The 16673-nt window shown below is 32.1% G+C and overlaps 1 protein-coding gene across 1 annotated transcript; it reads right to left on the bottom strand.

The window, feature by feature from the left end:
* Positions 1–10886: 10886 nt before the first annotated feature.
* Positions 10887–14586, bottom strand: Smp_155620 (hypothetical protein; the record flags this gene model as incomplete). The annotated part of the gene is made up of 2 exons (XM_018791500.1): positions 10887–11090; positions 13399–14586. The coding sequence occupies 2 exons, from the start codon at positions 14584–14586 to the stop codon at positions 10887–10889; spliced, it is 1392 nt and encodes a 463-aa protein (XP_018645345.1).
* Between the last annotated feature and the right edge of the window lie 2087 nt (positions 14587–16673).

The following is a 16673-nucleotide window of genomic DNA, read 5'->3' as shown; positions in this document are numbered from 1 at the left end:
GCACAGTATGCACATATGCCAATTAGAGACTGACCAATTGCAGTCCTAGCACATCGATGGGAAGATTCAAACAAACAATACTAAATGAGATGATATTTTGTTCAAATATTATTTGTAATACTTCCATGAATTTACACTTTATGCGGGTAATGAATGTTGAATATTTGGTTAATCATCAATAATATTGTAATACACTCAATATTTAAAAAAAATTATTTTCTAAGTAAACAAACTACATTAAATAATTTTTAAAATAAGGTATGAACTTGTTATATCTAGAACTTTGATTCTCGCTATGCCGTGTACTACTATACTACTTGAACGATCGAAGAGAGAAAACAGAAGATTAGTAAGTAGGAATGTTATTCCCCAAGACAGTGTCAAATATAGTACGAAAATCTCATGTATTTATAGTTTTTTTGGCTGAAAGTAAATCATCATTTAGGACAGCCAATAGGCACATAGGAGGTCATTCTTATTCATCCAATAGGGAAGCTACACGTCGACATTCTAGAATGTTCCCCTAGTGGTGATTGGATGGAATATCTTCGGCTCTTTCTGGGCTTCTTGAGGCTTCCATGAGTTTACCAACGAGCCTTCCATACAGAACTTTAAATTGTTAAAATATTATTCAAAATATTTCTTTTAAATTGTTTAACTCTTTTTCACCAAATACATGATAATTCGATTCTGAATTGTAAGGAAAGCTTGAATGAATCACAAGTAACTACAAGGCCGGAGAGAACATAAGTTTTTTCAAGGCTACATAATATATAGTAGCTAAATGTATTGGGAGGCTTTCGTGAGTTAGAAAATTATTCACTCACCTAAGATTACCGTGTACATGTCCATGTTTTAATCATTACGGTATCTTATGTACTCATACATGAGATGTATGCATTATTACTCACCCTTCGACAATAATACTATCGATTGTATCGAAAAGTTGAACATTAAGAATATTAGTTCAAGAAGTATGGATGAGATCAAAGATTCACGGTTGCCCTGCAACTAATTTTGAGCCCTATCAATCAATATAAAAAACCATAGATTTAGATCATTTCACCTTGAAAATCTATGTCATCAAGCAATAAATAGTCATTTCAGCCATCTTAGACATCCCAAATATTTTTCAGGACAGTATGAACATTAAACTTTTGAAATGTAAGGTATCCTTATAAGACTGGTAACAGCCTGTACTTCCACTTACCCTATGTTGTGAGTCGTTGAAAATAGTCGATTAATCCAATTATCTAACTAGTATGATAGCTGGTAATACCTTGACAGATGAGATTATGTATCTAAATATAACTACCATCAATTCCTGACCAATCACAGCTCACTTTGGTTGGATACATCAGTATGCATTGATTACACCACTTTATGTATGTGTATTTAGTGTGTTCAACAAATCCATCAAACGATTTCATAAAACTATAAATTTTAGTGTATATCAATTTTATCTTCTTCTGAATACTTGTTATATGTGACAATATGCTTGTTCTATAACATATCACAGTTTAAAATATCCCTGAAAATTCTCAGATATTAGGCATTTCAAATGCTTCATCATCGATATTTACTTATAATTTTCTCAACAATAAAAGGTTTTAACAAATGATTTTCCTAAATTCATTTCATGACTAATCATCTGAATAGTGAATTAATTCACTTGAAATGGAGCTATGTTCTTTCATATGTTATTTCCATAAACACCCTTCATTAACATTTCATGAATTGTTGATAAGGGGTTGTAGAGGTAATAATCTAACTTAGATAGGTTCATGGATTTAATGAATTTCAACTATCTCCACAATCCTCTTTCTGACAAATATCATCTTAACACTAGTGACTAGCTTCGAGAGTAAACTCCCGAACTTCTCGTGAGAAGCCGTGATCAGTGGGGCTAATTTGTGTTGGGTGTGAGGCAGTTACCCACCGAAGATGATCGCGCAATATCGTGGGTCAATTAAAGTTAGATACTAACACCTCCAGATGCCAACTCAATGGTTTAGAAATTAGGCATTAACATATAAGACTGAAGGTCCTGGGTTCATGTCCCGCGCGCGAGATCATGAGTGTGCACTGATTAGGAGTTCTATACTAGAAAAAAAGATTATTCATGGTCTCTGGGTTTTCAATTGTGGTCTAACACTAATCGGTTCATGATTTCAATGAAATTTCATGAATTTCTCGAGAGATTTTACGAACTTTAACTGAAAATCCCAATTGCTTACTTCATATATTTCAGCAGATATTTATTGATGACGACACCAGTACAAAAATGATTAGATTTACACGTTTAACTGATTCCAAGAAATATAACCTACTTATTACATCAAATAGATGTATACACTTTTTTAATAGTTGAAATCATGAGTCAATTGAAGCTAGACCACCATGTAAAATTTGGGAGCACTAGACGGCCGTTTCGTCCTATTGTGGGACTCATCAGCAGTGCGCATCCACGATCCTGCCTCGCGAGCAAGATTCGAACCCAGGATCTACGAGTCTCGGGCCAGAGCACTTAACCGATAGACCACTGAGCCGGCAGGCATCCAATGGTGTTAATGTCTAACTTCAACCAATCCGCGAAGTATGAGCAACCGTTCACCAATTGTCTTCAGTGAGTTGATATCTCAACAACAGACGTGGTTGAACTCCACTTGTCACTGCTTCCCACTAGAACTCAAGGACATGTGTTTTGAAGTCAGTCACTAGTGAGCGTATGATTATAATCAGAAGGGGCTTTGTGGAGATTTATATACCTTAGATCATATTAAAAAGTCTTTACTGAAATATATGTTTAATCAATGGAATTTATCAAATCCAAATTATTTTAATTTTCAAATATAATCAACAGTGTTACTATAATAATAAGGATTGACGAAAAATTTATAATCGTAAAACACCGTCTATCATGGAATATATTTGATTTGTCCTGTTTTCAACAATTAGATTATTGATAAGTCATATGATATGTAGTTTAAGTGATCAAGTTGTATATAGTTACGTAGACGCATTCATTATTCAATCATAATTTCATCATGTTCCTATAATAATGTTGATTACTGTTATACAAAATGTTCCTAGTTGCTTTTTTGTCATCTGACAAAGTTTGATATAAACTTGATGGTTTACAGTAAATCTAACTGGAAAAAAAACTTACGAAGAATGTCAATGAATGACTTGTAAAATAAAATAAATGACATCAAATCTATATTTTGAACTGGTTTCAGACCAGCAATTACAGAACATGACATAATGTTTGAGGTTAGTTTTCAATAATAATAATAATAATAATAATAATAATAGCATATCCTGAATATGTTATATCGATTGCTTGAGTGCCCAGTTTATTAGATATGAAGTGATGATCCCCGCCAATCAGAGAGGAGTGAATTATCGGTCGGACCAGTGATACACAAAAACCATATGAGCAGTCTTGAGTACTTATCAGTCCTGCTTTCTGCCTAGCCCAACCAGTTAAGTCCAGAACACCAATAACAGCCTCTGCAATATGATTCATTATTCACAAACATACTGGGTTTATATGCCGAACAAACAGACCACATCGTACCATAAAATAGAAAATAACATTTGTACAAGATTTAGCCAAATGTAGCTGTGAATAAGTGGAACAGTAATTAATGGACTAGGGATAACTCAAGAATGGTAAATTGTATAATAATAGTCTATATGTCAAAATAAAGCTTATAATAAGAGAGACACGAATGTGAATAGTTTAGTCACTTAACAATTATACAATAGGAAGTATACATATTATATTGGTCTATAAATAGTTCTCAAAGCTACCATTCATAAATCTCCACGGGATGTAACCTAATGAAAATCTGTTAGCGTTGAAATGTTATTTAATTACCTATAAAGAGACTTCAACAACGAATTCTGTCAAAATAATCCTGTTCTCATATGCAGAATATTATCGAGTAGACACTGACCACTTAAATATTCATTTAAATTTATGTATATTTGTTGCTTTTTTAAGTCCTATCATATATAGCATGGCTATTCAATCTTTTTCCACTTGTAATCCTTAGATTTTTTCTTTTCACTGACTACAAGCTTTCACATTCTATTGTATTCAGTTTGTCTTATGCAGTGGGTTACCGTCTACTACAAACTAATCATCTAAGGGGTAATGAGTTTCGGCAATAATTATTTAAAATTCATTGATTTCTAACTTAAAGGAGCTTCTATTCTAGTTGTCTACTTAGGATATTAAGCCCTTGTTGTAATTTCTGGTTCATCTTGGATCCGTTGTGTTCGTTTTATCGTTTTATTTGTACTTATTTTTATAGTACTGCATTCGTCCACATTTGAGGCGTTCTTACTTAGAATCTATCTTGAATAATTATTAATTTGTTATATTCATGCTCGAAATATCTAAGCTATACTTCCTTTAGTTTACACATCCGAGAGCTTAGTTGGCAAGCATTTACTCAATTCTTTTAGGATTCAAATAACCCATATAAATGAATTTATTCAATTAATTATAATTTAATACTTAATATTTTCCAGTTCCAGTCGATTTCTTAAAAAAACTATTTAAGAGAATAGTTAATTTATTCACCATAGGTTATTTATTTTCCTCAAAATGTATTCACTCATCGTAACTGAAATTCTGAAGTACGACTTATTAACGAAACAAAATTCACTGCGAATGCTAATCTGTCTTGTTCTTCGCGTTTTCCGGGTAAATATATGTTTGTATGAATATTTCACCCTTTACCTATAAATATATTATTTCGCAATGAATAAATAATCAGTATTACAGTCTCGTAAATGAATGTGACATCACTTTAACTATATCAGTCAGTAATTTACTAATAATGGTTTTTTTCATAGTTTAAATCACAAATTGATGTTAACTAGACCACCGTTGAAAACCTAAAAGCACTGGACGATTGTTTCGTCCTAGTATAAGACTTCTCAGGAGTTCAGATTTATTATCTCTCATCCGGCAATCGAACCCAGAACCTTTGTTCTCCACAAGTTCCTCTATACTGATAGTAGTTTAGCTGTTTAAACCTATTGCTATGGTGCCTAACAGCAACTGTATATTATAAATGGCTCACAAACCCATAACTAAGGAATCAAAATCTGATCAACACGGCTGAGAAGTTTAATCAATGATTGTACAGGGTGGTAAATATGAAAAATAAGTGTAAAAGCCTTTCTTTTATTTCATCTCAGAAACAATATAGATATCTATTCATCTTGATCAAGAATCTAAATAACTAACATAAACTAATAAACATTTCTGTCAATAATGAAGGACACAACAAAAAAACAAACACGTTACAACCTGATATATTTCTATTAGTATGAAGAACTAAACAATATCAAATTAGCTGCCACTAATTAATCAATTTGTATAAACATCTGAATTCCATGATATATCAGTGGAGGAAGGTATAACTCAATGGCATCTCTAACTTTAGCATTGGATGATGTGGTTTTGAACTCCCGAAGTGAGTATTAGTAACCTTAAGATTTTAGATACACTCTGTTGATAAGTGTTACTTATCATATAACTAGTATCTACATAGTCGCTCTGACAACTGTTTTCAACCACCCAACTTAAATGTAAAATATATGTGCAAGATAAAATACCTGCTAAATACCGTATATCTCAGTCTATTGAGATTTCGTGATTGACTATACTGAATATCTACAATGATAGAATTTCATTCTAGCACAAATTAAAGCTCATGACCTTTTGTGAACTGCCTTCAACTATCTCATATCAAAATTTTAACCTCATATTTATACATTAATGAATAGTGATCATTTACCAACCGACTAATGACACTAAATTTTTCAATTTAGTTGAGTTTATCAAACAAAATTGGTGAATTTCGGTCAATATTATAAAAACTCTTCTGAATGAAATAGTTCGTGACAGCGTCCATTGAAGTCTATCGACCAAATTTACTAATCTTATTAGATTAGTTGAATTTTGATTTCTATTTACACTGCATTACTGATACATTGTTATTTTAATAGTTGAGATCATGAATCAATTGAAGCTAGATCACCATGGAAAACCTGGAAGCACTGGACGGCCGTTTCGTCCTATTATGGGACTCCTCAGCAGTGCACATTCACGATCCCGCCTCACGAGATTCGAACCCAGGAATTATCAATTGATTCATTATCTCAACTATTAAAATTACTATAATATCCACAAAACCCCCTCTGACGTTGTTATTTGTTTGTTATTCATGAATTCCAATTTGAAATAACTGGAAGCTGATATTTACAGTTGAACAAATTACGGAACACTTAAAGTATTCTATACAGTTTATGTATTTCATAAAGTTTTAGTGAGAGCCTATAACGTATAGAGCTAACGGAGTCAACAGTGAGACAGAAATTTAATCGTGTCCAAGAACAAACATACCACTATATTCCTCAGAAGTAATTCCTTTGCATAATCTCTCTGAGTTTGTTCTCCTTTAATCAACCTATATTTACAAACAACCCAAAAAATAAACCACCATATCGGATCACTTCAGTGTGGATTTATCAATTCACTTGCTATTATGTAGCTAGGTATTTTGTTGGTGCAATGGACTTCTCAACTAAAATAGTTCAAAAATATTACTCAGTTTGATTGAGGAGAGGTAACAGTGACTCACTAAGAATTCCGACTACTTACCACTGTAAACATTGATCATTCAATCACAATAGTCCTATTATTTAAAGTCGTCTATATAGTTAACAGAAAGTTATCATGGTTCTCATTAGTACATTAACTGAAATCAATCCATGACTAATACAGCCTACATACTATTTATTTTTAATACGGAATATTGATTATTTTCTAGTATTTCATTTTTGTAATAATGATACTTAGAACTCTGAAAACTGATCCATTTATATATTTATGTGTATCAAAAAATATAAAGTTGTTATGTTATTTAAGAGAAATGTAGAATTTCAACGAAAATAGTCCTTACTTTGAAGATTTTGAATCATTCAGAGGAATTCTTATTCACCCAAAAGTGCACTGTATGGACAACTGTTTAGCAGTATTATAGGACTCCTCAAGAGTGACGGTTATTGATCACTGAGCTGAAGTGAAATGGTTTATATTTCCAAATCATTTCAATCCGTGGTACAATGCAACAACTATTCATTTTCATAAATGATTGATATCTCACTCCCGATATAACGGAACTTGACTCATCACAACTTCTCATTAAAATTTGAGAGATTTATATCGAAGCCAGTCATTCACTGATGATCACATGACTATTGATTTTAGTTAATTTTGAAGATTGAACTTAACCCTTAGAACAAATAAAATCATTGTGAATAAAATTCAATTTAAGTATATACCAATCGATTTAAAGAGGAAATATGCTTTTTAGTAATAATCCCTGAAAATAAACTATTATAGTCAGCCGAATGATAACTTACTTCAATACATATATTGGGTAGAAAAACAATCTCGTATGGAGTAATAAAACACTGGTTTTATAACATGAGGTTTGGTGACTTATATTCATATCTTTGGTTGTCATCAATCACTGTAATCGATTAGTTTGTGACCTCAGTGACTATCGTTCGAATATATTTTTTCTATGTTTAATTTAATGATGATTCAATTAAAAATAACAGTTTGCTGGACAGGTGTTTGGTGTTTTTACCACTAAACTACTTTTCACATCGCTAATTTGATAAAGTCATTTCTCTAAGTATCCTTCAACTAAAGGTTCTTTTTGTTATAACACACATACTGTGTACATAACATGTTATCCTGATATGAAATGAAAACAAAAACTAGATTTTCAACTACCAAATATGGTTTTTATTATACTTTTGGTAATGTTTAGCAGTGGAATAAAAAATTAGCATTTTGAAGTGTTTGAAACTTGTCACCTGAACGTACCTGTGATGGAATCCCACGTAGATTCCTCAAACATTTCTTGCAATTTTCTAGATACTACTGATTGTTATTAAATGCATAACACAGTGTCGTGTCGACAAAGTGAAACAATAGGATATGAACAAGTCTGAGTTCAAGGTCAACAGTACAGTGTTTCACTATGGGATTATAAAAGATCAAAACAAATAATAACGAAACATGTAAAATGGGTAATAATTGAGACTGTCATACACCATATGACTTTAGACGTTAGAAAATTATTGAAAATACTTCTCGCCCTTTAGAAATACTCAAGAGAATTCTAGTAAACAACCGATTCTGTTTTCCATGAATTACCTAACTATGGAAATAAAGCTCCTTTCATACTTCCTGCCTTTTATTTCGTGGTCAGAGCTTGAGAATTGAGGAAATCCGGGGACTAGGAAGTGGTTAGAATTTCTGTATGTCAGCTCCTAGGGGCAAGTTGTATTGACTTGAATCGACAGCAAGGAACACTTTGATTTCCGAAAGCTGTAGCTACTGAGTTTAAATCCACATTGTAACTAATCAATAATGCGACGGAGGTACATCTTAATAAAAAAAGAGTCAAATCCCAGATTATCGTCCACTAGATTACTGATTTAAAGTAGCCGCACAACTTGCTCAAATGGTATGATATTCACAATTATTTGAAAGACTTTGTGTTTTCCTGCTGTTGATTAATATTCAAAATTGAATTTTGATCATTGTGCTGCTATTATAATAAATATCCTACCAAAAAATAGGAAGGCTGATGGTTATCTGCACTCAATTGTCTGGTGAATAAAATTGTAATATTTGAAGTGATAGATCATGGATTCAAGTCTCAATGAATATATCAAAACTGAGACACATATCGGCTTCCAGGTCGAAAACTTCAAATCAAAACGAAACAAATCTCCCAAATCACATTGTTGGTCAATATTTAATAGCACAAATAATAACTTGGAACGACTGGAACACTGAGTATATCATTTTACAAGTCTTCAATTCTAACATACTGAGAAGTCTTGATATTATTATTGTTATTATTATTACTATTATTATTATTATTAGTAGTAGTAGTAGTATTGGTAGTAGCAGTAGTAGTATCGGTAGTAGTAGTAGTAGTAGTAGTTCGAGCACTAGTATTAGTCGTAGTTGTTGTCGTAACACTAGTCATAGACAATTTCATACTTAACACAACCACTGAAAATTCTTCAAAGGCTTTAAAGTGAATTTAATTAAAATCTTCAATATAGTAACCTCATAGTCTACCACAAGAATGACATCATAAAACAATGAAATTAGTTGGAAAGTATGTTCGTTTGTAAATTGACAAATGCAAACTATTAGTTGTATTCATATAATTGAAATGAAATTATCGCCATAGCAATTATTATCTCATTATTCAACCAGCTGAACTGTATACCATGTGAATGCATCATCCACAAAAATCAATAATCATAGTACATTTCATTCTATATACAGTAAATTACATTAATTTGATCAATCAATTCAGTTAAAATGATAACATTGTTAATAACAATCCTCTTCATTCATTCAATGTAGTCTATTTTAAGATCATTCATCATTCAAGGTCAAGTTTTGTAAATAATACAATACAGATAAAGGTCAATTAACAGGTGACATATATGAACATTAGAAAAACCACACACACACACACACAAAATTATTGATTCATAATTACACAAAGCTTATATATTAATTAGTATTAGATCCTAAATTAGAAAGAAAGGTTTATCAATCCATCCATCAATCAATTATTAGAATGATCACTTCATTCAGTGATGGAATTAAAGATGCATCAATACAAATGTTCAGTACATCAGTCAATCAAAGTGAAGTAGAACCCAACACATCTGTGAATGTTTTCAAGTAGAGATGAAATAATCAAAGGAACTCACGAATTAGTAGATGTAGGAACATTATTAATGGTTATGTGACACATTAAGCATCCAAAATGCAATTCCAGAAGAAAATGTGACGAAACAATTTATGAGAAATTTAGAAACTTTAGATGTAAGAGAAAACGAAGAGTTAATGCTCCTGCACCATTGTTAACGACTTTCAGTTATGTCATCCACAGTCTCTAACTATTGTTTACGATAATCGAGCAGAACCCAACCAGGTGGTCTGCACCTACCTATACGGATAATTTTAACAGTCAGTGACTACATGGACTAATCACACTCTTTGGTTTGGCTACCCATAGCATTCTGCCAACCTAATATTACACTATTCATCATCACCTGAATGGGCGAATGGTGATAATGTAATACATATCCCAAACATCTGAGTCGATAAGGATTGACTACTTCGTCAATCGATTTCCCATATTTACCCAGTACTCTGCGTCCAATTTAGCACTGACAACTCGATTGACCCAACATAAATGAGTAATGCTTCCAAGGCATCTATGATCGAACTCCAGTAACTAACGAATATCCTCTATTTTCAAGAGCCATGTTTCACGACCATGAAGTAGGACGAGACAAACTGGTGAGCAGTAAACTCGTCCTTCGATTGGAAGACGGATATCGGTAAGGTAACAGAACATAATACCTGTGTTAACGTAAGCAAGATTGACATCCATTACGTTTTTAGTTGACAAACTGTTAGTGGATAAACAGTGGGAATAATTGAAACGTTAAATATACATGACGTCAAATCTTAATCTGAATTTCAGTGTACAGTGATGGAGGAAAATCTTATTTAGTTATACATAACATAAGATATGACAAAAACATAAGTTGCTACAATGCACATTACCACAAAATGAAAATTGAACATCAATGGCCTTACTGACTGACAAAACCCAGGCATCAATAATAACATCAAAGAGGACAAAGTGAAATGAATCAGGTAATTTAAAGAATTGAATACCAACACGATCGTCTGAAAATAAATCGCTTGTTATAAGACCTGGAGATGCTGAGTTCACTCCCAGTTAAGATCTTGGATTCTCATTCTTGAGGAGGCTGTAGCAGTATGAAGAATCTGCCCATTCATTACTTGTTTTCAACAGTTCCCCAACAAAATTCAGTCCATGATGTAAAACTACAAAATCAAAACCTTCAAAATAATTACCATCTGATAAGTTTGTAGTTTCAGGGAAAATTTCACCAAAAATAAATTCATTGGGATCTACATTCTAGATTGTGGAAATAAGAACAGGAAATGTTGTTTAATTAGTTCAACACAAAGTTTACAATGCGAAGAACACACGATAGTGAAAATGAGTCATGTTGAGTAGACATTTAGATTTTGTATAATCAATAGGACAAACATGTATAAACTTGTCATATGTAAAAAATTAGTTTATTGAACTAAACAGGTCAATACTCATTATTCGGAGAACGATTATGTGACTAAGGATAATACTATACATAAATTTCAATCAATTTGTCGGATCCCACACTTCCCATCATTCCTCCGCTCATCAAATGGGTGATTGTTGCCTTATCAAAATGTTACTTCCATGAAACATTTAATTTTAAACTGTAACGTTTAGTATATTTGTGTTCCTTATCCCACAATGAACATGTATGTAGCAGAAAGATCTCAACAACTCTAGTTACTGACCCATGTGTTGGAAAATTGTACAGAAACACACATTCAAACAATTGACACAAATGAAATGCAATTCACACCATTGAACAAGTCAATGGATATCTGAACTCAGTAGATGAAGGGATAATGAGATGGTGTTTGAAGCGAGTGCTACTGCGTTCGAGTCCTACAGTGAACATCAACTCGGATACAGGTATGTCTAATGGACGATTCTCAAAGAAGATGAAATTCATATCCTTAATTTCACTGTTATTCATCATCCAACTCTGTTCAGAATGATTTTGGCTTGATGGTAATATTGTGGTAATCCACACAGGATGAAGATCTGCAGGGAAGAGGCAGATCAGTTGCGATCCTCAATGCTAATAAGAAGTTTCTAGCAACCAATTTAAAAAAAGTCTTCAAGCATCAGCGAACGAATTAATTTTCTAGTTACGATTGACAGTAATTCAGATTCAAACGTGATCACATACTCTGACAGACAACTCTTAGAATTGTAAAGTGAAATGAGCTAACTCTCTTTTTCACACTAAGAACCCCAGTGCTAATTACTAACACATAGTAATTGAGTGGTCGAATTTCACTTAATCCAACTAAAATAAATACAACCAGTATTCATCGATAATAGAAATATCAATAAGTATATCCAAAAAGACCTTCACTTTATACTCATACACACGCGAAACTAAACATTTGTGCATTTATATAAATATTACATTCGATTTCCAAATATCATCAAAGTAGATACTATTTAGGAAAACAATACAAATAACGAATACAAAATATGTAATAAGAAAACAAGCACGATAATAATGAAAAGAATGTTGTTTTCCTTTAAGAAAAAAAGTATAAATGACATTAACAAGAATTGGGACAGTTGTAGTAGATAATCCTTCCTCTCAATGTCTAATTATTAGCTTCATCATTTGTACACTTTTCTTCCTAGTATTATTACTATTACCAATATTAGGCAATTTGTTTTCGTTTCGGTCTCATAATTAAAAGAAGAGAGATGATTTAAAACAAATTCCTTTTGATAAATTTCATGGAATTCAAAGTTCAACGTTTCTTTGTTTAAAGTGAATACGACAAATGTAACTCCAAAGCATTGGTAATCTTTGACATTATATTTATGTTCGTTTATTTTCGAAAGGTTGATATTTTTGACGGATACTACATCAAATTACTATACGCGGAATTCAAAAGACAATGGCTTTTTTCTAGTAAACAGGTTGAAAAATAAATGAAAGTAATGTGTTTCTCGTAAAAATGAAATACTGAACCACTTAAAGGAAGAGATTAACATTGAAAATGATGAGAAATTCATTTATGATCAAGTAATAACAATCAAACAGGTTATATTAAGTTTTAATGATATTCACCATAAATTGCGTAAAAAAACGATGTCGTTGAACACAGAACTTGAGTGCAATGATCAATAAAACACACATTAATATTTTTATAACTGCATAAATTCCAATTGTGTCCGTTGTCATAAGATTTTGTTAATATTATCATTGAAACTATACAAATAAATTGATGATTAATTCAATTCACAAGTATGACGACGGGGAAGAAATTTGAAGTAAATGGTAACCGACAGAAAAATGGATGATTTATGCGTGACTGACACTACTACTCATGTGATTATTATTATTAGTTGTAGTATTATCATTTTTATTATTACTATTATCATTAAATATTTTCGTGGCAGAAGTATCGGGGTAAAATGAGAAAGAGAATATACTAGAACCAGCTACAAAATAGGCAACATTTTTATTCGACTCATTGGATAAACATTTCGAATTGTACGTTGAATACAGTAGACGGATAGGTTTTGATGATGGACGGGTAATACGATACATGTTTGGTTTCTCCTCATTATTTACCCAGGTAATATAAGAAAGTGTTCCATTCTCTGCATCAATCACCAATAAACGATCAGCATCGAAAGCAGCTATTCTACCCGGTCTCAAATCAGCGAAATCCCATGAATAAGCATGTAACCATTCACGTGCACTTTGTTTTAATCCACCAACAGGCTGACGTCCAGGAAATGCTAAAAGTCTTCTTGTAGGTTGATGAATATTTTCTGTATTTTCTGTAGAATAATGGATACGTTCAACAGAGGCCCAACAACAATGACCGGCTGTTTCTTGTGTTACATAATTTGGTTTATAGAAAACAGACTCTTTACCCATTGTAATAGAGAATACTCGACGTTCAAATCCTGGGGTTAACTTACATATTTGTCCTGGAGAATCAATATTCGATGCGTTTGATTCATTGATTGAAGGACAAGCAAGCAATAAATGATCGTCATTAGTGTCCACAGATAAACCAGAATAACGTTGATATGAATATGTACGACTACGAGCAATTTGTTGACCATTCAAATCAAATTTTGCCAAAATCCATTTCTTTTCTTCATTCATATTATCAGTTTGTATAGTTCCAACGATGTAGAGGAAAGTATGATTGGTTTTAGTAGTATGAGCGCATAATTCTTTAGGTAGAATATTTCCAACTCCAGTAGAATGAAGATGTAAACAACCCTTGTAATGATTACTTTCAAATTTATGATAATTTTGATCATTCCAGTCACGTGACTCAGCAGAAATTAAAAATATATATGGCAGATCTTCTAAGCCAACATAAATTATTTTATGATCTGCAGCCAGACATGTGATTTTTGGAGATTCATTAGGCGAAAATTTATCTGGTAGACTAGCATAGCGAAGAACACCTTTGATTAATTGATCACCTGGATAAATTAACTTTATATCATATAATTCATCATCTTTCGTAGAAGGAAATCCTAATTTACTTTCGTTAGAAGATAATAATCCTGTATGATCTGTTGTCTCGTCAATACCGACTAGTCGGTTTTCTGTAAGATTATTTCCAGGTATATACATACTGACAATATGATTCAATCGATTACGTAGAGATTTACCGAATGGTCGTCGTCTGACTGGATGAATAATTCCTTGTTCAACATTACCATTTGAATTATCATCACCAGTCATATTGTCTACAGCTGCAAGACTTTCATAAGCTGGAGGTTGTAATTGCATTTCTGTCACCAAAGGAGAATCACTTGACAAAATTTATGAAAACTTAGTCTATTTTGTAAATCATGTTGCTTTCATGTATTAAAAACCAATCATAAGACAGAATTGTCAATAATAGTCTTTTTAGCCAATCATCTTCACGCTCAAATTTATACTGGATTTCATTGGCTTATATGAATCAATTATGTTGAAATAGCCTATGACTGTAAAATCACTGAATTCTTTCTTCAGTTTTTCCTAATAAGAATGTGTAGTTATTTGACGAAGGGACTTAGAACCGTTGAACGTGAATAGTCTTTGAATCTGAAGATTATATTGGGTCGACGAGGTGATAATTATGTGTGTTTATCTTTGACACAAAGTTTCCTAAACTTCTAGGTCTTACAGTATTATCTATTTGTGTTGTTGCTATTAGGAACTGAATTTTAAATAATGTCTTTTGGCATACTTGCATTTTGAGAGAACTGCCTTGATACTAATATCATATCACAAGTATTTTAAGTAAGGATGTACAGTGACTAATAGTGAAATCTAAATGATGTGTCTCAAACAGGACCAAACTCGTGTCCTGGATCCCATTGCTAGTAACTTTCCATCTTCGTGTTACAATGATTTCAGTGTAAACCGGTTAAATCATAAATCGAAGTTTAAGACATATAATTAACTTTCTTTTCATATGTTGAGTATTATCAATTAAAAAGCCGATTTGCAAAAGAATTCATACATACCAGTAAGAAGAAGCTCATAGTTTTTCGAAGTTTAAAATCTCCGTTTGGGATTACAGAAATAAATGTGTAGTGTTTTGACAAAATGTTTATATACTTCTAACTGTATGACTTCTACGAGATGAGACTGTTATACAAAAATATGTATGAAGACTAATTTATTCATCAACCACAGATTGATATGACATCAAATATGATAGTGAATTAAATATGCCATTTTAAATGTTCATTTAGTGGATAAATTTAAGTGTATAGAGTAAGGAGTAGTTGACATTCAATAACTAGTAGTTCATTGTGTATATATCATTTAAATATTTCATTCATAATCGTCAAACCAAAGCAGTAATAATACTGTTACTCTTCCTCAAACATTCAAAGTACATTTTCATTTCGGAGCATTTAATGAAGTGTAATTACGCTTTGTATTTGTTTTTAATATTGATGAGTATGCTTTCTGTTACTACGTTCCAAAAATTACAATGAATCAGCTAAAATATCTTACTACTTCTTAGCTTCAGCTATGATATAGTATTGTCGATATAAATATCAAGCTGTTACCAATATAATATTTAATTTCACATAGCTGATATCCTTTGTAACATGACCTGATATAGATATCTTTCACTCTATATCAATCGTTTCCAATGTGTTTTTTTAGTTAATGACATATAACTGTTGAAGCTATTCAACGCTTAGGTTTTACATTTTCAAACTGAGATCTTAGCGACCAATCAGGTTCGTGAGTTGAAAGCTTGATTTGTTATTTCCTCCATCTTTGAAAGGCATTATCAGCGACATGTCTCATTCATTGTTCCTTTTCCTTTTGTCTTGTGATGTTGCCATTTCAGAGTACGAAAATTGTGCAATTTATGTAGCACTTCTAATGTTGACAATTTTTTATTCACCAAGCCAGCTGTTTTTAAATGAACAGAAAATATCGGATTTAATATAAAATGTTCACAAATCAATAAGCTGAGTAATCTCAATAGTATAATTTAAAGAAAGTCCTTACATGCTTGCTGTAATTATTTCTCGGAGTCATAGTTGTTTACTCACTTCCATGTTTGACTTGTCTAATCTTTTTAGATGCAATCTTTTAATCTAAGTACCCATCTCTTTATTTTATACTGTTTAGCCAAAGGATCAGTACCATTAGAAACTGTCAGGATATCTTGAACTAAAGCAATCGATGGCATTGAAAAATGGTTGCTTATTATCAATAATTGACTGAAGATAGATATGTAAACTATTTGATACCTGATAAATTTTTTAAAGATCAAGCGCTCATCGCAAGACCTGAAACCCATAGATTTGATTCCCAGTGAGGTCGTAAATACTTTCTGATGAGAAATCCTTTACTAGGAT

This window comes from Schistosoma mansoni (genome assembly GCF_000237925.1).
Source record: "Schistosoma mansoni, WGS project CABG00000000 data, chromosome 2 unplaced supercontig 0213, strain Puerto Rico, whole genome shotgun sequence".
In the NCBI taxonomy this organism is placed as follows: domain Eukaryota; kingdom Metazoa; phylum Platyhelminthes; class Trematoda; order Strigeidida; family Schistosomatidae; genus Schistosoma; species Schistosoma mansoni.
This window is presented reverse-complemented; position numbering and strand designations above follow the sequence as displayed.